General features: G+C 39.3%; 1 protein-coding gene across 1 annotated transcript; it reads right to left on the reverse strand.

The window, feature by feature from the left end:
• Nucleotides 1-973: 973 nt before the first annotated feature.
• On the reverse strand, nt 974-2,116 carry LOC130981822 (uncharacterized). The gene has a single exon (XM_057905549.1). It carries the CDS (start codon nt 2,114-2,116, stop codon nt 974-976), a length of 1,143 nt encoding a protein of 380 aa, XP_057761532.1.
• Between the last annotated feature and the right edge of the window lie 21,246 nt (nt 2,117-23,362).

Consider the following 23,362-nt stretch of genomic DNA (forward strand, 5'->3'; position numbering starts at 1 on the left):
AAAACCGAATTGAAAGGGGAAAGGAACAGCCATCTCACCTTATTTCCAGCCTTGATAAGTCACATGGTTATGTAGAGGAAGAAGAGAGGATCATTTTGGTGAAATCGGAGTTTTGATTTGAGTTTTAGTTCAGAAGAAATCAAGCTTTGAAGATTTATGAACCAAGAACTTTCTCTCCTTTTTCTCTTGGTGATTTTCGGCCACAATGAGCAAATGAGGCAGCCTTGGGGGTTTTGGGGGTGTAGGGTGAGTTGTGATTGGTTGGATTGGAGGTGGATTAAAATAATATTAAAATATCTCAGGTGTATAACAACTAAAACTAGGTGTATCAGAACACTCGTAAAAATATCTCTAAAAATTATTTTCTGAGCTACTAGCATAAATGACACTAGTAACATATTTATTATGAGAATAAAACATGTATGATGAGGCCTTAGCATTGCTAAAGTCATCAGAGAGTGCTGGTGCTAAGCTGCACCAGTAAACCGTAAACCCGGTTAAACCGATTTTCTGTTTTTAACAAAAACAGACCAGGTAACCTTATAATATCATTCAAGAAGCTTCTAATACTCATATAATGATGATATTACCCTATTATCTCTCTTCTCTCATGAATCGAGTCCGGTTCGTCAAACTGAGACTATTTACGAAAAACCGGATCAAAACTCCTAACCGATACTGTTCAAAAACTATGTTCTTCGTGACTGCGTTATCGAGCTTGACTCGGAAAAGGTTCTAGCTTAAAGATGACATAATGACAATGAGGATTGAGATACTTGATGATATATCAAAGGTTCTCCTTTTACCGATCCTCCGGAGTTCTCCGTATCTTTAGAAAAGATCTCACGTACTCGAAAATTAGGGTTGTTACATTCTACCCTCCTAAAAGAAAATTTTGCCCTCAAAATTTGAGGCGTAGGTAAAAAGTTGCAATGACATCTGACTTAAGCAAATTCTTAGCATAGAACTTACCTCAAGCGATAGATCCAAACTTTATAGTGTTGCCAGCAGACTCATCTACCATTCTTTTCCGACAGTCTCTTGCCCGATGTCCTTCCTTATTACAATAGTAACATAAACCTGTTCTAACCCGGCAAAGCCTACTACCATGGTTCTTTCCACAAGTTGGGCATATTACACCATTCTGAGCTTGGTTAGGTTGACTCTCATGTCCTTGTCGAATGTCACGGTTATTGTCACTACCATTATTGCAAGTTAGAAGGCTGACAGCTCGGTGGTTTCCATTCCAATGCTGGAATTGACCAATGGCTTTAAAGTTGCGACCTTGAGGGGCTAAATTCTGAACAAAGTCTCTTTGTAAATCCTCCCTACGACTTGCTCGAGCTACTGCCAACTTCTTTGAACATTCTTCCACTAGTTTACTTTTATTCACTAGTTCAGCAAAATTTCGTATCTCTAGCGGAACAACAGAATTCATCAGTTCTTCTCGGAGTCCTCCTTCAAACTTTAAACACTTCCATTCCTCAAAGTCTGCTGGGTTCCCTTGACAAATCTTGGAGAAACGACACAAGTCATCGAATTTACGGGCATACTCAGCAATAGTCATATCCCCTTGTTTCAGCTGCATAAGCTCCATCTCCTTGGCATCACGTGCTGCTCTCGGGAAATACTTCTTATAAAATTCATCCCTAAAGGTATCCCAAGGAATGTCATTTTCATTCTGTTGCAGTAGTCGCTGTATCCCCTGCCACCAATGCTCCGCTTCTCCTTCCAGCATATAAGTAGCGAACTCCACGTGTTGGCCTTCCGGAACATGTTGCGCTCGCAGTGATCGTTCGATACCTCGAAACCAGTTGTCAGCATCGGTCGCAACGAGTGTACCTTTAAACTTAGGCGGGTTAACCTTTAGAAAGGTCGCAAGGGTCATAGGTCTTTCAAGATACCCTAAGTTGTTCTCATCATTCCTACTATCTTCCCCATGCTCATTCTCATTCCCATTTCTCACTCCAAGACGGTCAACAGCCCTAGCCGCTGCAACTGCAGCCTCACACACTGCCTCAGCTACAGCGTTCATGGTAGTCATAAACGTTTCCTGTTCTCTCTCTCGATTATCACTAGGGGTTCCTTCTCGCGCACTCCGCCTCTGTGGTCTCATTGTAGTCCTGTTCACACCAAACAATCGTTATTAAGGTGATCAGTCTCAATACCTCAAGTTAAGTGTGAACATTCCCAAAATAAAAACACAGAAACGATCATGCAACACATATCATTGAGATATCCTATAAGCATGAGACACACAACAGAGTATGCAATGAAGCATAGTCAGTCCACTCCCCAGGCTCTACTGGGAACGAACTACTCTGATACCAAATTGTAACGACCCAATTTCTTGTACGTCATGATCATACTAGAAACTGAGCGCTACCAACTTGTCTTCCTAATTTTTATCTATTATTTATCATATGAGCCTAATTCGTTGTTAAAAACGTAGTTAATTTGTGAGGTACTTGTTTTTTTTTTGAAAACATTTGGATTAATAAACAGAATCATTCATAAGCAATTCACAAATAATAATAGATAAAACAGATATAAACAACCACACATAATTACATCTCAAGCAGTTGATAACATTCCGTGATCCAGCTTTATTAGAACATAGACCGTTAGTTAAAACACCCCTAGATATAGCTAAATAATAACTATATACATATATATACATACAACATCCTAGGCCCTGACCTGTTCAAGAAGTCCCTAAGCTGGCGCCCAGGCTAGCCTAGACTCTATACTCACCTAGTCCCTCTAACCTACTAAAGCGAGAGAAAATACGTTCTAGGTCTTCTAAACTCAAGTCAGGTGGAACGTCATCAAAAGGTGGAAGGTCGTATACTACTCCTCTGCACGATCATATGACATCAAAGAGCATCTCTCAAGTGCTTCATCGAGTGGCCACTGACAAACCCCGATTTGACGGTTTATCTTGTATTGATTTTAGGGGATTTTATAACCTTTTACCCTCATTTATCCATTGAAATAGCATGGTTTTGTGATTGTCTCCTTATTTGTGCTTAGATGTGAAAACATGCTTTTTAACCCTTAATTTGATGGTTTTAATCTCCCTTTGATTCCACTAGATGCCTTGATATGTTTGTTAGTGATTTCAGATTGAAAAGGCTAGGAATGGATCAAAGGAGTGAAGAGGGAAAGCATGCAAAGTGGAGAAATCATGAAAAGTCAAAGAAGTTGAACTCGCCCATGGACGCGCGCGTGCACCTGGCACTTGCGCGCACCTGCGAATCACTCCATGGACGCGTCGGTGTTGGTTTATGATTTTTTAATGAAAACGTGGCCAACGAATTCTGAAGGGTTGTGGGGCCCAATCCCAACCAACTTTGGCGCCAAAGATGCTATTTAAAGCCAAGGATTGAAGAGAAAAGGGGATTCCATTCATTACACACACATTAGGATTAGTTTAGAAGTAGTTTCTAGAGAGAGAAGCTCTCACTTCTCTCTAGAATTAGGATTAGGATTAGGTTTAGTTCTTAGATCTAGGTTTTACTCTTTGCTTCCTTCTACTTCTATCTCTGAATTCTTTGTTGCTACATTCATCTTCTTCTACTCTTTTGTTGTAATTTCCTTTATGTTGTTCTTATACTTTGTTGTAGATCTACTATTGTTCCTTCTACATTCTTTCAATTCAATAAGAGGTAATTCATAATAATTGTTCTTCTTTGCTTTTCCATTGTTAATCTCTTGCCTTTGTAGTTAGATCTCTCTTTAATTCTTGCAATTTATGTTGTTTACTTTTATTGCACTCTATGTGTTTGTTAAAATGTCTCTTTTAGTTTTAGTGTAGATTTTGTTCCTCTTGGCCTAGGTAGAGTAATTAGTGACACTTGAGTTATCTAATTCCTTTGCTGATTGATAATTGGAGAGATTGCTAATTGGTTTGGAGTGCACTAAAGCTAGTCTTTCCTTGGGAGTTGGCTAGAACTTGTGGCTCAAGTCAATTCATCCACTTGACTTTCCTTTCTTTAGTAAGGGTTAACTAAGTGGTAGCAATGAACAATTCTCATCACAATTGAGAAGGATAACTAGGATAGAACTTCTAATTTTCATACCTTGCCAAGAGCCTTTTATAGTTGTTAGTTTACTTTCTTGCCATTTATCTTTCATGCCTCCATCAAAACCCCAAAAATAACTCATAACCAATAACAAGACACTTCATTACAATTCCTAGGGAGAATGACCCGAGGTTTGAATACTTCGGTTATTAATTTTAGGGGTTTGTTACTTGTGACAAACAATCTTTTGTATGAAAGGATTATTGTTGGTTTAGAAACTATACTTGCAACGAGAATTCATTTGTGAAATTCTAAACCGTCAAAAATCCAATCATCAAAATGGCGCCGTTGCCGGGGAATTGCAATGGTGTTTGTTATTGGTTATTGTATATATGTGAATAGTGTGAATATGTTTGCTTTTGTTAGCTCTTGCTAGTTTTAGGATTTAATTTTCTTGCTTCTTATTTGATTTTGTTTTCATTTTCCTCTTGCTATCATGAATTCTCATCTTGGCTATGAGTTTGGTTATCAAAATGTTGTAGGAAATGAGGACTATAATGAAGATGTGTATCAAGAATGGGACAATCAAAGGTGGGAGGAACCATATGCATATGATCAATCTTCATGGCATCAACCTCCACCAATGCACTATGAAGAAGAGCCATTTTTTGATGCATATCAATCCAATGGCTATGGTGAATCTCCTTGTGACTTTCAAGAGCCACCACCATATGCTTATGAATCCCCTCCTCAACATGGCCCCCAACCACACTCACAAGCCTCTTTTCACCAACCACCTTCATATGACCCTAATCCATATCCATCCTACCAACAACCATATGAGCCATATGAACCACACATAGAGCTACCACCACCCCAACATCAACATTTTCAAGAGCCACCCCCTCCACATTATTACCAAGATAAACCACCTCCAATATACGAAAATTTTCAACCACAAGATGAATACTACTTTCCACCACAACCTCCCATGGAAGAATACTCATATCCATTGATCCAAGAGCCACATGATCCTAATCATATTATCCAAGAGGAACAAGAGTCAAGGGATCATCTCAAGGAAGCATTGGATCAATTTCAAGCAACCATGGAGTGTGTTGTGCAACAAGTGGAAAGAATGGAAAATATTGAACCACCACAACTCTACCAAGAAGAACCACTTTCCTACTATGAACCCTTTCCCCAAAATGATGAATCCTTCCAACCACCCCAATCTCTAATGGATGAAACCCTTGGTGTTCTTGTTCAAGGGCAAGAAGAGATGAAAAGGGATGTGCAAAATTTCATGGCCACCTTGGATGCGGTAACAAATCAATTAGCCTCCCAATGCTTGAACACTCAAGGAACTCCCATGGCTACATGTGGAGAATCAAATGAAGAACATAGCATGAAGGAGAGATTGAAAACTCCGGTGGGAAATGAAGGAAGTTGCTTTGTATTAGAACAATTGGAGGAAGCTTTAATTGTTGAAGACAAGGAAGAAGTGGTAGAAGACTTAGGAGATGCGGAGCCTCCATAGGAACATAGAGTTGAAGAAAACCCCTCCAAGATGATTGAAATTGATGCTAGGGAGGAAAGTGCACACCTTCCAAGGCATACCCTATATGAAGACTTGGATGGGATAGAGAAAGAATTGAGTTTCCTTGGAGATGAAGATCAAACATCAAGTCTTAGTGGTGAAGAATCCTTTGAGCATGAAGAACCTTCTCCAGTTGGATTTAAAAACGTTGAGGAGGTAAATTTTTATCATCCTCCCTATTATGATTTGAGTAAAGGAAAAGGTTTAGATAAAATTGTTGAACAAAGGATTGAGATCAAGAGATCTTGTGAAGAGGTGAAAGTCCCTAGAAATAGAAGAACGAGGGTTGGCTATGCTTTGTCAAGATCTTTGGAAGCATCTTTTCCTAGGTTGCCATCTATACCTTCCTTTGAGTGGGTGAAATTCATTTCTATTGGTTTTATTATCCCACTTGAATATGGTTTGCTAGAAATGGATGGCCAACTTAGGGAAGTTTGCGGGATGAAGCGTAAGCGGAAAAAGTTTTGTGGTGGGCATTGCAAATCAAGGCTCATTATGGTTGATGCATCAAATATGAGATATAAAGGATGGAGTAGTGCTCAAATAGATGGGTCTAGAAGGATTGTTGGGCACTTTATAGAGAATTCACCTTACTCACCACCCGGTTGGACTAATAATGATGATCAACCTCAAGACGGGTGTGAAAACAAAGTGTGGGACCCCGGATCACAAAAAGAGGATCAACTTTGGGAGCCCCAAGCTTGTGAAGAACTACATCAACACTTGGTGCAACAAATAAGAAGTCTTGGGGCACAATGGAGAACCAAGCATTGGTGGGAGTTCCAAGATGGGTACAAGCACAAGCCACCTTGAGAGGAGCTCCCCATCAGTCCAACTTAAGGACAATAAACAAAAGTGCTAGGTGGGAGACACCCCACCATGGTAAAATCCTTCCATTTTCTCTTTTGTACATATTGGTAGAACTAGTTTAATTTCATGTTTAGATTAGTTGGTTGAGTTTAATTAGTATTTTAACATGTTAAATAAGGTTTTAGGGTGTTTTGGTAGTAGCTTGGAGGTTTGGAATGCTTGGATTGGTGCAAAAACATAGCAAAAATTTTTGAAAAAAACAGAACACCATCCACGCGTGCGCGCACATGACGCGTACGCGCACCTGAGCATTTTTCGACTACCCACGCGGACGCGCACTGTACGCGTACGCGTGGATGCAAAAATTCTACCCCAGCCAAAAACCCGAGAGTTAGGCCTGCACTGTACGAACATTGGGCCTAAGGCACAAGTCTATGCACGCGTGCGCGCACCTGGCGCGTACGCGCACATGATCTTAAATTGGCAATGCACGCGCACGCACACTGTGCGTGCGCGCGTCGATTGCACGATCCACACTCCTGGTACTTTTACCCGAGAGTTGTGCCAAACTTGCGCCGACATTATGCCTCCGGCCTAACTCGATGCACGCGTGTGCGCACCTGGCGCGTACGCGTCCTTCAACCAATATGCACATCGACGCGTAAGCACACATGACGCACACGCGTCGGTAAAAAAAAAAAGAGTTTTTTTCTCCCCTTCCATTTTATTTTGCTTATCACATTCGCATACTGCTATTCTTCCCATTTTCATTTAGTTTTTGTAGCATGTTTTCGTTTTTTTTAGTCATTTTAATAATGGTGTTGCATCTTCCTACTCAATTGTTGAGGATTCATTGCATTACTTTGTTGTTTCTTGGCTTATTTCATATTGTTGGGTGATGTTTCTCTTCAAATCAATGCTCAATCTTTTATGCATTCTTTGTGCATTGATATGACCTTCTATTATCTTTCATGGCCCACTCTCTCTTGTTCGAACTTGATGCTCATCATGCTCTTCATGCTTTAACTTTACTCTTGCATCGAGCTTAATGATATGCCCTAGCTTACATTGTTTTCTCACTCACATGCCTAGCTAACATGTAGTAGGGAATCATACTCTTATTTGGCATTAGCCCCCGCCTATGTTCTAATTGCCTTGATATCTTTGTTATAGGCTTAATTTTCTTTCTTTCCTTCCTTTTGGGTTGGCCACCAATACGGAAGGAAAGGAAAGTTTCTAAATGGGGCAACAAACAAGTCATCCGCACAACCTTTTAAAGGAGCTCATCAATTGCAGCAACCCGTCCACCCTGCTCTTCTTTGTATGCACCGAGGACGGTGCAAACTTTTAAGTGTGGGGAGGTCGTCCGACCGATCGGCTATTTTGGGTGACAAGTTTCTAATTCCAACACTTTCGCATTTCATTCTAGGATTTTAGGATTTTTACTTGCATTCTCTTAATTTTTGCATATGTATACTGATGAGCGGATAATTTATACGCTTTTTGGCATTGTTTTTAGGTAGTTTTTAGTAAGTTCAAGCTACTTTTAGGGATGTTTTCATTAGTTTTTATGTTAAATTCACATTTCTGGACTTTACTATGAGTTTGTGTGTTTTTCTGTGATTTCAGGTAAATTCTGGCTGAAATTGAGGGATTTGAGCAAAACTCTGAAAAAGGCTGACAAAAAGGACTGCTGATGCTGTTGGATTCTGACCTCCCTGCACTCGAAATGGATTTTCTGGAGCTACAGAACTCCAAATGGCGCGCTCTCAACGGCGTTCGAAAGTAGACATCCAGAGCTTTCCAGCAATATATAATAGTTCATACTTTATTCGGAAATTGACGACGTAACTTGGCGTTGAACGCCAAGTTCATGCTGCTGTCTGGAGTTAAACGCCAGAAAAACGTCATGATCCGGAGTTGAACGCCCAAAACACGTCATAACTCGAAGTTCAACTCCAAGAGAAGCCTCAGCTCGTGGAATGATCAAGCTCAGCCCAAACATACACCAAGTGGGCCCCGGAAGTGGATTTATGCATCAATTACTTACTCATGTAAACCCTAGGAGCTAGTTTATTATAAATAGGATGATTTATTAATGTATTAGATATCTTTGATCTCAGTTTTGTTTTAATCTTCATCTTAGGGGATCATTGATCACGTTTAGGGGGCTGGCCATTCGGCCATGCCTGAACCTTTTACTTATGTATTTTCAACGGTGGAGTTTCTGCACACCATAGATTAAGGGTGTGGAGCTCTGCTGTACCTCAAGTATTAATGAAGTTCTATTTTCTTTTATTCGGTCTCTATCTTATTCTTATTCCAAGATATTCATTCGTACCCAAGAACATGATGAATGTGATGAGTTAGATAACCCTCATTATTATTCTCACTTATGAGCGCGCGTGATTGACAACCACTTCCGTTCTACATGCAAAGAAGCTTGAATGTGTATCTCTTAGATTCCCCAACAGAATCTTCGTGGTATAAGCTAGATGGATGGCGGCATTTATGAGGATCCGGAAAGTCCAACCTTGTCTGTGGTGTTCCGAGTAGGATCCTGGGAATCCGGAAAGTTTCACCTTGTCTGTGGTATTCCGAGTAGGATTCCGGTAATGAATGAATGTGACGTGCTTCAAACTTGTAACCTGCTGGACGTTAGTGACAGACGCAAAAGAATCAAGGGATTCTATTCCAGTAGGAGCGGGAACCAACCGGTGATTGGCCGTACTGTGACAGAGTGCGTGAGCATTAGCTTTCACTGCGAGGATGGGATGTAGCCATCAACCATGGGTGATGCCTCCAGACTGGTTAGCTGTGCGAGTGACAGCCGCATAGGATATTTTCCCGAGAGGATGAAAGTAGCCACAGCTGATGGTGAACCCCTATACAAAGCTTGCCATGGAAAGGAGTAAGAAGGATTGAGTGGAAGCAGTAGGAAGGCAGACGTCCGTGAGTCATACAGCATCTCCATACACTTATCTGAAATTCTCACCAATGAATCTACATAAGTATTTCTATCCTTTTTATTATTTATTTTCTATTTTATTATTCCTATCCTCGAACCCATAAATAATGTTTAATTCGCCTGACTGAGATCTACAAGGTGACCATAGCTTGCTTCATACCAACAATCTCTGTAGATTCGACCCTTACTCACGTAAGGTTTATTACTTGGACGACCCAGTACACTTGCTGGTTAGTTAAACGGAGTTGTGAATTCCAATAAAGAAAATAAACAGTGCCCTAAGAGTATATTCATTCAAAATCCAAGAAACATATAATGATGATCACAATTTCGTCCACCAAGTTTTTGGCGCCGTTGCCGGGGATTGTTCGAGTATGGACAACTGACGGTTCATCTTGTTGCTCAGATTAGGTAATTTTCTTTTCAAAATCTTTTTTTCAAAATTTTTCTTTTATTTTTCGTGTTTTTAAACTTTATTTTCGAAAACTAATAATAAAAATCCAAAAAAAATTAGAAAATCATAAAAATCAAAAAAAATATTTTGTGTTTCTTGTGTGAGTCTTGAGTCAAATTTTAAGTTTGGTGTCAATTGCATGTTTTAAAAATTTTTTTTTGCATTTTTTCGAAAATCCCATGCATTCATAGTGTTCTTCAAGATCTTCAAGTTGTTCTTGACAAGTCTTCTTGTTTGATCTTGATGATTTCATGTTTTGTGTTGTTTCTTGTTTTTCATGTGCATCTTTGCATTCATATTTTCCAAGCATTAAAAATTTCTAAGTTTGGTGTCTTGCATGTTTTCTTTGCATCAAAAATTTTTCAAAAATATGTTCTTGATGTTCATCATGATCTTCAAAGTGTTCTTGGTGTTCATCTTGACATTCATAGCATTCTTGCATGCATTCATTGTTTTGATCTAAAAATTTCATGCATTAAGTATTTTTGTTGTTTTTCTCTCTCATAATTAAAAATTCAAAAATCAAAAAAAATATCTTTTCCTTGTTTCCCTCCAAAATTTCGAAATTTTGGGATTGACTTGGTCAAAAATTTTCAAAATTAGTTGTTTCTTACAAGTCAAGTCAAAATTTCAATTTTAAAAATCTTATCTTTTCAAAATCCTTTTCAAAAATCATATCTTTTTCAATTTTTTTATAATTTTCGAAAATTTCAAAAAAATCTTTTTCAAAATATTTTTCAAAATCTTTTTCTTATCTTTATATTAAATTTTCGAAAATTAGCTAATAATTAATGAGATTGGTTCAAAAATTTGAAGTTTGTTACTTTCTTGTTAAGAAAGGTTCAATCTTTAAGTTCTAAAATCTTATCTTGTAGTTTCTTGTTAGCTAAGTAATTTTAAAAATTGAATCTTTTTCAAAATATCTTTTTATTAAAATTTTTTTATCTTATCTTTTATTTTAACTTTTTCAAAAATTTTATATTTTCAAAATTTGATCTCAAAATATCTTATCTAACTTCTTATCTTCTTATCTTTTTAAATTTTGAGTTCAAATCTTTTTCAATCAACTAACTAACTCTTTGTTTGTTTCTTATCTTTTTCAAAACCACCTAACTACTTCTCTCTCTTCTATTTTCGAAAATATCTCACTCTTTTTCAAAAATTCTTTTTAATTAATTAATTGTTTCATGTTTTAATTTTAATTACATTTTATTTTTAATTTTCGAAAAATTACTAACTCCTTTTCAAAAATTATTTTCGAAAATTCTCCCTCCTCTTTTCTTCTTCTATTTAATTATTTAATTACTAACACTTCTCTTCACCTCTCTTCATCCAAAATCCGAATCCATTCTTCATTCTTCTACCCCTTTCTCTTTCTACTAACATAAAGGAATCTCTATACTGTGACATAGAGGATTCCTCTTCTTTTCTTGTTTTCTTCTCTTTCATATGAGCAGGAACAGGGATAAAGGCACTCTTGTTGAAATAGATCCAGAACCTGAAAGGACTCTGAAGAGAAAATTAAGAGAAGCTAAATTACAACAATCCAGAAGAGACCTTCTTGAAATTTTCGAACAAGAGAAAGAGATGGCAGAAGAAAATAATAATAATAATGCAAGGAGAATGCTTGGAGACTTCACAAAGCCAACGTCCAAGTTTGATGGAAGAAGCATCTCCATTCCTGCCATTGGAGCCAATAACTTTGAGCTAAAGCCTCAACTAGTTGCTTTAATGCAACAAAACTGCAAGTTTTATGGACTTCCATCTGAAGATCCTTACCAGTTTTTAACTGAGTTCTTGCAGATCTGTGACACTGTAAAGACAAATGGAGTTAATCCTGAAGTCTACAGACTCTTGCTTTTCCCTTTTGCTGTAAGAGACAGAGCTAGAGTATGGTTGGATTCACAACCCAAGGATAGCCTGGACTCATGGGATAAGCTTGTCACTGCATTCTTAGATAAATTCTTTCCTCCTCAAAAGCTGAGCAAGCTGAGAGTGGATGTTCAAACCTTCAAACAAAAAGATGGTGAATCCCTCTATGAAGCTTGGGAAAGATACAAGCAGCTGACCAAGAGATGTCCATCTGACATGTTTTCAGAATGGACCATATTAGATATATTCTATTATGGTCTCTCTGTGTTTTCGAAAATGTCACTAGACCATTCTGCAGGTGGATCTATTCACCTGAAGAAAACGCCTGAAGAGGCTCAAGAACTCATTGACATGGTTGCAAACAACCAGTTTATGTACACCTCTGAGAGGAATTCCGTGAATAATGGGGTACCTCAGAAGAAAGGAGTTCTTGAAATTGATGCTCTGAATGCCATATTGGCTCAGAACAAAATGTTGACTCAACAGGTCAACATGATCTCTCAAAATCTGAATGGATTGCAACATGCATCCAATAGTACTAGAGAGGCAGCTTCTGAAGAAGCTTATGATCCTGAGAACCCTGCCATGGCAGAGGTTAATTACTTAGGTGAACCTTATGGAAACACCTATAACTCATCATGGAGAAATCATCCTAATTTCTCCTGGAAGGATCAACAAAAACCTCAACAAGGTTTTAACAATGGTGGACGTAATAGGCTAGGCAATAGCAAGCCATATCCATCATCTTCTCAGCAACAGACAGAGAATTCTGAACAAAACAATTCTAATTTAGCAAATATAGTCTCTGATCTGTCAAAGGCCACTTTTAGTTTCATGAATGAAACAAGATCCTCTATTAGAAATCTGGAGGCACAAGTGGGCCAGCTGAGTAAGAAAGTCATTGACACTCCTCCCAGTACTCTCCCAAGTAATACAGAAGAAAATCCAAAAGGAGAGTGCAAGGCCATTGATTTAATCAAAGTGGCCGAATGCACCAAGGAGGAGGAGGACGAAAATCCCAGTGAGGAAGACTTCCTGGGACGTTCCTCAAGCAAGAAGGAGTTTCCTATTAAGGATCCTGAGGAATATGAGGCTCATCTAGAGACCATAGAGATTCCTTTAAATCTCCTTCTGCCATTCATGAGCTCTGAAGAATATTCATCCTCTGAAGAGAATGAAGATGTGACTGGAGAGCAAGTTGCTCAATACTTAGGAGCTATCATGAAGCTGAATGCCAAGCTGTTTGGTAATGAGACTTGGGAAAGTGAACCTCCCTTGCTCATTAGTGAACTAGATACTTGGATTCAGAGAACTCTACCTCAAAAGAAACAAGATCCTGGCAAGTTCTTAATACCTTGCACCATTGGCACCATGAGCTTTGAGAAAGCTCTATGTGATCTTGGGTCAGGGATAAATCTTATGCCACTCTCTGTAATGGAGAAGCTGGGAATCATTGAGGTACAACCTGCCTTGTTCTTATTACAATTGGCAGATAAGTCCATAAGACAAGCTTATGGAATAGTGGAAGACGTGCTAGTAAGGGTTGAAGGCCTTTACATCCCTACTGATTTCATAATCCTAGACACTAGGAAGGAAGATGATGAATGCATCATCCTAGGAAGACCTTTCCTAGCCACAGCAGGAGCTGTGATAGATGTCAACAGAGGTGAGTTAGTCCTTCAATTGAATGGGGACTACCTTGTGTTTCAGGCACATGGCCATCCCTCTGTGACAAAAGAGAGTAAGCATGAAGAGCTTCTCTCAGTTCAGAGTCAAGAAGAGCCCACACAGTCAAACTCTAAGTTTGGTGTTGTGAGGCCACAACCAAACTCTAAGTTTGGTGTCCGAACCCCATATCCAAACTCTAAGTTTGGTATTGGGAATACCACACTTAAGTTGACCTGATCATCTTGTGGCTCCATGAAAGCCACTGTCAAGCTATTGACATTAAAGAAGCGCTTGTTGGGAGGCAACCCAATTTTATTTATCTAATTTCATTTTATTTTGTTTCTTTGTTATTTTTGTGTTTAATTAGGTACATGATCATGAGGAGTCACGAAAAAAATCAAAAAAATTAAAAACAGAGTCAAAAACAGAAAAAAAATTTTTCACCCTGGAGGACGCATGGGCTGGCGTTCAACGCCCAGAAGGTGCATCTGGCCGGCGTTCAACGCCAGAACAGAGCACCATTCTGGCGCTGAACGCCCAAAACAAGCAACAACCTGGCGTTAAACGCCAGGATGGTGCACAGAGAGGACAAACTGGCGCTAAACGCCAGAAACAAGCATGAAACTGGCGTTCAACGCTAGAAACATGCATTACATGGGCGTTGAACGCCCAGAATGTGCACCAATGGGCGTTTAAACGCCAGAATGATGCACGAAGGCATTTTACATGCCTATTTGGTGCAAGGATGGAATTCCTTGACACCTCAGGATCTGTGGACCCCCACAGGATCACCTCAGGATCTGTGAACCTCACAGGATCCCCACCTACCTCACCCTCTCTCTCTCTCCCCATTCATGGTCATCCCTTCTGTTTTTCATTCACCACTCACCCTTTCCCATAAACCCCACTCACCTTCAAAATTCAAAATTCTTTCCCACCCAATCCCACCCATATAGCCGAATCCATCTCCCCTCACTCACCTCTATTTTTTCTTCTTAGGGCGAGCATTAATTAATGGCACCTAAGGCCAGAGAAACCTCAAAGGGAAGACAAAAGCTTCCACCTCTGAGTCATGGGAGATGGAAAGACTCATATAAGCTGGAATAGCTCAGTTGGGTAGAACATGTGGCTGCAAATCAAGAGATCCCTGAGATACCTCAAGGGATAAGTTGTCCTCCACACAAATATTGGAAGCAACTAAGGGTGGAACATCATGAGCACTCCATCATTCCAAGAAATAAGAGAAGATCAAAGAGCAATGAGGGAGGAGCAACAAAGGCAAGGAAGAGACATAAATGAGCTCAAAAAGCACCATTGGACCTTCAAGAAGGCGCCACCTTCACTCAGGTGGATTCATTCCTTGTTCTTTATTTCTTTCTGTTTTCGGTTTTTAATTATTGTGTTTATCTATGTTTTGTGTCTTTATTTCATGATCATTAGTATGTAACCATGCCTTAAAGCTATGAATAAAATTCATTACTCCTTCACCTCTCTTAAAAGAAAAATGTTTTAATTCAAAAGAACAAGAAGTACATAAATTTCGAATTTATTATTGAATTTAATTTAATTATATTGATGTGGTGACAATACTTTTTGTTTTCTGAATGAATGATTGAACAGTGCATATGTCTTTGGATATTGTTGTTTATGAGTGTTAAAATTGTTGGCTCTTGAAAGAATGATGAACAAAGAGAAATGTTATTGATGATCTGAAAAATCATGAAATTGATTCTTGAAGCAAGAAAAAGCAGTGAAAAAAAAATGGCTAAAAAGAGTATATAGAAAAAGAAGGAGCAATAGAAAAAGCCAATAGCCCTTAAAACCAAAAGGCAAGGGTAAAAAGGATCCAAGGCTTTGAGCATCAATGGATAGGAGGGCCCAAGGAAATAAAAATCCAGGCCTAAGCGGCTAAATCAAGCTGTCCCTAACCATGTGCTTGTGTCATGAAGGTCCAAGTGAAAAGCTTGAGACTGAATGGTTAAAGTCGTGATCTAAAGCTAAAGAGTGTGCTTAAGAGCTCTGGACACCACTAACTGGGGACTCTAGCAAAGCTGAGTCACAATCTGAAAAGGTTCACCCAGCTATGTGTCTGTGGCATTTATGTATCCGGTGGTAATACTGGAAAACAAAATGCTTAGGGCCACGGCCAAGACTCATAAGTAGCTGTGTTCAAGAATCAACATGCTTAAATTAGGAAATTCAATAACACAATCCAAAATTCTAAGTTCCTAGAGATGCCAATCACTCTGAACTTCAAAGGAAAAAGTGAGATGCCAAAACTGTTCAGAAGCAAAAAGCTACAAGTCCCGCTCATGTAATTAAATTAATATTCATTGATATTTTGACTTTATAGTATATTCTCTTCTTTTTATCCTATTTGATTTTCAGTTGCTTGGGGACAAGCAACAATTTAAGTTTGGTGTTGTGATGAGCGGATAATTTATACGCTTTTTGGCATTGTTTTTAGGTAGTTTTTAGTAAGTTCAAGCTACTTTTAGGGATGTTTTCATTAGTTTTTATGTTAAATTCACATTTCTGGACTTTACTATGAGTTTGTGTGTTTTTCTGTGATTTCAGGTAAATTCTGGCTGAAATTGAGGGATTTGAGCAAAACTCTGAAAAAGGCTGACAAAAAGGACTGCTGATGCTGTTGGATTCTGACCTCCCTGCACTCGAAATGGATTTTCTGGAGCTACAGAACTCCAAATGGCGCGCTCTCAACGGCGTTCGAAAGAAGACATCCAGAGATTTCCAGCAATATATAATAGTCCATACTTTATTCGGAAATTGACGACGTAACTTGGCGTTGAACGCCAAGTTCATGCTGCTGTCTGGAGTTAAACGCCAGAAAAACGTCATGATCCGGAGTTGAACGCCCAAAACACGTCATAACTCGAAGTTCAACTCCAAGAGAAGCCTCAGCTCGTGGAATGATCAAGCTCAGCCCAAACATACACCAAGTGGGCCCCGGAAGTGGATTTATGTATCAATTACTTACTCATGTAAACCCTAGGAGCTAGTTTATTATAAATAGGATGATTTATTAATGTATTAGATATCTTTGATCTCAGTTTTGTTTTAATCTTCATCTTAGGGGATCATTGATCACGTTTAGGGGGCTGGCCATTCGGCCATGCCTGAACCTTTTACTTATGTATTTTCAACGGTGGAGTTTCTGCACACCATAGATTAAGGGTGTGGAGCTCTGCTGTACCTCAAGTATTAATGAAGTTCTATTTTCTTTTATTCGGTCTCTATCTTATTCTTATTCCAAGATATTCATTCGTACCCAAGAACATGATGAATGTGATGAGTTAGATAACCCTCATTATTATTCTCACTTATGAGCGCGCGTGATTGACAACCACTTCTGTTCTACATGCAAAGAAGCTTGAATGTGTATCTCTTAGATTCCCCAACAGAATCTTCGTGGTATAAGCTAGATGGATGGCGGCATTTATGAGGATCCGGAAAGTCCAACCTTGTCTGTGGTGTTCCGAGTAGGATCCTGGGAATCCGGAAAGTTTCACCTTGTCTGTGGTATTCCGAGTAGGATTCCGGTAATGAATGACTGTGACGTGCTTCAAACTTGTAACCTGCTGGGCGTTAGTGACAGACGCAAAAGAATCAAGGGATTCTATTCCAGTAGGAGCGGGAACCAACCGGTGATTGGCCGTACCGTGACAGAGTGCGTGAGCATTAGCTTTCACTGCGATGATGGGATGTAGCCATCAACCATGGGTGATGCCTCCAGACTGGTTAGCTGTGCGAGTGACAGCCGCATAGGATATTTCCCCGAGAGGATGAAAGTAGCCACAGCTGATGGTGAACCCCTATACAAAGCTTGCCATGGAAAGGAGTAAGAAGGATTGAGTGGAAGCAGTAGGAAGGCAGACGTCCGTGAGTCATACAGCATCTCCATACACTTATCTGAAATTTTCACCAATGAATCTACATAAGTATTTCTATCCTTTTTATTATTTATTTTCTATTTTATTATTCCTATCCTCGAACCCATAAATAATGTTTAATTCGCCTGACTGAGATCTACAAGGTGACCATAGCTTGCTTCATACCAACAATCTCTGTGGATTCGACCCTTACTCACGTAAGGTTTATTACTTGGACGACCCAGTACACTTGCTGGTTAGTTGAACGGAGTTGTGAATTCCAATAAAGAAAATAAACAGTGCCCTAAGAGTATATTCATTCAAAATCCAAGAAACATATAATGATGATCACAATTTCGTCCACCATATACACAATAAGCTTAGTCAAAATAATGGAATTTTTCAAGATTTCTATCTATAGGGCACCTTAATTGATTTGAGTAAAAACTTTTCATAGAACTTGCTTGAATTATATATATTGTGGATCATGTTTTGAGCTAAGAACACAAGCTTGTGAGATTTGAGCCTAATGGTGTGGTTACATCTTATAACCATTTATTTTCCTTCTTGTGTGCATTATTCTCTTCCTATGATTGTAATCTTTGATTTGTTTGATTCTTTATGTCCATTATTTTGTGTATTCATGCATTTATATGATTGAGGCCATCATTTCATTAGCTCACTAATCCAAATAGCCAACCCTTTTATATTCCTTTGTTAGCCAATTTGAGCCTACGATTAACCCACTTATTCTTAATTTTAGCACATTACAAGCCTTAAAGCGAAAAACAATAAATGTCCTTATTTGGATCTTTGATTAGCTTAGGCTAGAGTGTGTGAGTATCATTCAAGTGTGGGAACCTTGGGACATTGGGTGAATAAAAGGGTAATTTTGTATTGTTATTAAAAATATTGGGAATTGGGTACATACTCATGTATTGATCAAACGTAAAACCTTATGCATTGAGATTCTTGTATATAAAAAAATGAGAAAAAAACAAAAGAAAAAGAAAAGAAAAAAAAACGAAATATAGAAAAAGAAAGAAAAAGAAGAAAAAGAAAGAAATAAAAAGGGGACAAAATGCCCCAAAGCAAGCCCAATAAGGGTCAATGCATAAGTGTTGTGAAATAAAAAGGAATACATGAGTATGTGAAAAAGTGAGGAATGGGTAGTTATATTAGAACTTAATTGTATAGGATGTCATAGGTTAGGTGGGAAGTTTAAGCTTATCAAAGATTCAAATTTCAAGCTCACATGACCAAATATGCATCCTACCTTGACCCTAACCCCATTACAACCTATGAAAAGACCTCATGATATATGTATGCATGTGGTGCACGAAATTGCAATCACACTTTTGCAATCCCGCACAACTAACCAGCAAGTGCACTGGGTCGTCCAAGTAATACCTTACGTGAGTAAGGGTCGATCCCACGGAGATTGTCGGCTTGAAGCAAGCTATGGTTATCTTGTAAATCTTAGTCAGGATATCAGAAATTATCAAGGTTGATTGTGAAAAGCAAAAGAACATGAAATAAGTACTTGTTATGCAGTGATGGAGAATGGGTTGAGGTTTTGGAGATGCTCCATCTTCTGAATCTCTGCTTTCCTACTGTCTTCTTCATCAAACACGCAAAGCTCCTTCCATGGCAAGCTGTATGTAGGGTTTCACCGTTGTTAGTGGCTACCTCCCATCCTCTCAGTGGAAATGTTCAACGCACCCTGTCACGGCACGGCTATCCATCTGTTGGTTCTCGGTCAGGCCGGAATAGAATCCATTGATTCTTTTGCGTCTGTCACTAACGCCCCGCCTGCTAGGAGTTTGAAGCTTGTCACAGTCATTCAATCATTGAATCCTACTCAGAATACCACAGACAAGGTTTAGACCTTCCGGATTCTCTTGAATGCCGCCATCAGTTCTAGCTTATACCACGAAGATTCTGATTAAGGAATCCAAGAGATATCTACTCAATCTAAGATAGAACGGAGGTGGTTGTCAGGCACACGTTCATAGTTGAGAATGATGATGAGTGTCACGAATCATCACATTCATCCGGGTTAAGAACAAGTGATATCTTAGAATGGAAGCAAGCATGATTGAATAAGAAACAGTAGTAATTGCATTAATCCATCAAGACACAGCAGAGCTCCTCACCCCCAACCATGGGGTTTAGAGACTCATGCTGTAAGAAGTACACAAAGAAACGTGTAAAGTGTCATGAGGTACCGATACAATGTCAAAAGATCCTATTAATAGTAAGCTAGTAACCTAAGGTTTACAGAAATGAGTAAATGACAGAAAAATCCACTTCCGGGCCCACTTGGTGTGTGCTTGGGCTGAGAATTGAAGCTTTCATGTGTAGAGACCTTTTCTGGAGTTAAACGCCAGCTTTCATGCCAGTTTGGGCGTTTAACTCCAAGTTTTATGCCAGTTCCAGCGTTAAACGCTGGAAATTCTGAGGCTGATTTGCCACGCTGGTTTGGGCCATCAAATCTCGGGCAAAGTATGGACTATTATACATTTCTGGAAAGCCCAGGATGTCTACTTTCCAATGCCATTGAGAGCGCGCCAATTCGGCTTCTGTAGCTCCAGAAAATCCACTTCGAGTGCAGGGAGGTCAGAATCCAACAGCATCTGCAGTCCTTTTCAGTCTCTGAATCAGATTTTTGCTCAGGACCCTCAATTTCAGCCAGAAAATACCTGAAATCACAGAAAAACACACAAACTCATAGTAAAGTCCAGAAAAGTGAATTTTAACTAAAAACTAATAAAAATATACTAAAAACTAACTAGATCATACCAAAAATATACTAAAAACAATGCCAAAAAGCGTACAAATTATCCGCTCATCAGCATGCATGAAATATTTGGAAAACAAAATTCATTGTCACCACATCAAACTAATTCAACTAGTTTCAAGGATAAATCTCGAAATCCTGTACTTCTTGTTCTTTTGTGATTAAAGCATTTTTCATTTAAGAGAGGTGATGGATTCATAGGACATTCACAGCTTTAAGGCATAAAATTTCAATTTTATTAATTATGAATTAAGAACAAGACTCAAAGATAGATATAAGATGAGACTAAAAAAAGATAAAAATAGAGAACAAAACAAAAAAAATGCAAAAAATAGGCTCCTAATGATAGAGTTTTTCACAGAGTTAGGACTCAACAACCTTGATTTTGAGAAGTGGATGCTCCCTCAACTTGAGAGGAGAGCTTTTGGCGTTTCATCTCTTGGAGTTCACGCCCCTGCTTCTCTTGTTCCTTCAGCAATTTGCAGAGCATGCAGTTCTGATTCTGCTGTTCTTCCTTAAGTTGCTCCATAGTCTCTTGCAACTTGGTGATAGATGCTTCTAGGCTGGCCCAGTAGCCAATTTCAGGGAATTCAGGGAGGAACTCCTGCGCCCTCCTTTTGATAGAGTTGTCTTGCATTTGTCCTTCCATTGACTTCTTGGTGATTGGATGTTCAATGGGTATGAATTCATCTACTCCCATCTTCACCCCAGCCTCTTTACAGAGCAAGGAGATCAAGCTTGGGTAAGCTAGTTTGGCTTCAGTGGAATTCTTATTTGCAATTGTGTAGATCTCACAAGCAATCACATGATGAACCTCCACTTCTTTTCCAAGCATAATGCAATGAATCATCACTGCTCTCTTGATAGTGACCTCAGAACGGTTGCTAGTGGGTAGTATAGAACGCCCAATAAGTCTAGCCAACCTCTTGCAATTGGTTTGAGGTCTCCCCTCTTGAGTTGGTTTGGGACACCCTTAGAATTGGTTATCCACTTAGTTCCAGGGAGGCATATGTCCTCTAGAACTTGATCCAACCCTTTATCTGCTCTCACCATTCTCCTATTGAAGGATTCAGGATCATCTTGCAGTTGAGGTAATTTGAAGATTTCTCTTATTTTGTCCAGATGGAAGTACATAACTTTCCCTCTGACCATGGTTCTGTAGGTATGGTAAGCAGTTCCAGTCATTCTCTGCTTGTCTGTTAGCCACAGATTTGAGTAGAATTCCTGAACCATATTCCTTCCAACCTTTATCTCAGGATTGGTTAGAACTTCCCATCCTCTGTTTCGAATTTGCTCTTGGATCCCCGGATATTCATCTTCTTTCAGATCAAACTTCACTTCCGGGATCACTGACCTCAGACCCATTATTTTGTGATAATGGTCTTCATGTTCTTTGGTTAAGAACTTCTCTTGATTCCAGAGATTCTTTGGATTATTCTCTTTCTTTCCTCTTAAATTGGTTTGTTTTCCCTTAGGAGCCATAATCTTGATGAATCTTGGCTTTAGTGATCACGGAAAAGCACACCAAACTTAGAGGTTTGCTTGTCCTCAAGCAAAAGAAAGGAAGTAGAAGAGAGAGGAGAAGAGCAAATTCGAATGGTGTGGGGGAATGGTGAGGCCGAACGTGTTTTTATAAGGGGGGGAAGAGATTTCGAAAAAATTGAAAAGAGATTTGAGAAGATATGGAGAGAATTTGAGAAAAGGGTGAGTTTTTGAATAAGATTTGGAGTTGATTTGAAATAGATTTGAAGAATGGTTTTGATTTTTGAAGATTTGAAAGTGAATGATGAATGGTTGAAGTGTGATTTTGTAGAAAAGTATGGGTAAGAAAAGGAAAGTTTGAAAAAATTTGGTTTGAAAACGAAATTGTGGTCCCCCCACCTTTCTGGCGTTAAACGCCCAGAATGGCACCCATTCTGGCGTTTAACGCCCATTCGTTGCCCCTTTTGGGCGTTTAACGCCCAGCCAGGTGCCCTGGCTGGCGTTAAACGCCAGAATTCCTTTATCACTGGGCGTTTTTTCTAAACGCCCAGGATGCTGCACACCTGGCGTTAAACGCCCAGAATGGTGCCCATTCTGGCGTTTAACGCCCAAAATGGCACCTTTACTGGCGTTAAACGCCCAGAATGGTGCCCATTCTGGCGTTTAACGCCCAAAATGTCCCTTACTGGCGTTTTTTCGCCAGTAAGCTCTTTTTCTCTGCTTTTTGGGCTGAATCCTTCTGTAACTCTGTAAATTCCTTCATTTTTGATACTTGCCTTTGTAAAAACAAAACATATAACCTGCTTATGACTGGGTTGCCTCCCAACAAGCACTTCTTTACTGTCTTTAGCTGTACTTTTACTGAGAATCACTCAAGTCTCAGTTTTGAGCATTCCTGCTCAAAATTGCCTTCAAGATAATGCTTGATTCTCTGTCCATTAACAATGAACTTTTTGTCAGAATCAATATCTTGAAGCTCAACATATCCATATGGTGACACTCCTGTAATCACATACGGACCCCTCCACCGGGATTTAAGTTTTCCTGGAAACAATTTGAGCCTAGAGTTGAAGAGCAGAACATTTTGTCCTGGTTCAAAGACTCTGGTTGACAACTTCTTGTCATGCAACTTCTTTGCCTTTTCCTTATAAATTTTTGCATTTTCAAAGGCATTGAGTCTGAACTCCTCTAGCTCATTTAGCTGGAGTAATCTTTTTTCACCAGCCAACTGAGCATCCATGTTTAGGAATCTTGTTGCCCAGTAGGCTTTATGTTCCAGTTCCACGGGCAGATGACAGGCCTTCCCATACACCAGTTGGTATGGAGAGGTTCCTATAGGAGTCTTGAATGCTGTTCTGTATGCCCACAGAGCATCATCCAAGCTCTTTGCCCAATCCTTTCTTCGGGCTATCACAGTCCGTTCTAGGATTCTTTTTAGCTCTCTGTTAGAGACTTCGGCTTGCCCATTTGTCTGTGGATGATACGGAGTTGCCACTTTGTGGCTAATTCCATATCTAACCATAGCAGAGTATAGCTGTCTATTGCAGAAATGAGTGCCCCCGTCACTGATTAGTACTCTGGGAACACCAAACCTGCTGAAGATGTGTTTCTGGAGGAATTTCAGCACGGTTTTGGTATCATTAGTGGGTGTAGCAATTGCTTCTACCCACTTAGATACATAGTCTACTGCCACCAGAATGTAAGTGTTTGAGTATGATGGTGGGAATGGACCCATGAAGTCAATTCCCCATACATCAAACAATTCTATCTCTAATATCCCTTGTTGAGGCATG

This window comes from Arachis stenosperma, chromosome 1, assembly GCF_014773155.1.
Source record: "Arachis stenosperma cultivar V10309 chromosome 1, arast.V10309.gnm1.PFL2, whole genome shotgun sequence".
NCBI classification, from domain to species: domain Eukaryota; kingdom Viridiplantae; phylum Streptophyta; class Magnoliopsida; order Fabales; family Fabaceae; genus Arachis; species Arachis stenosperma.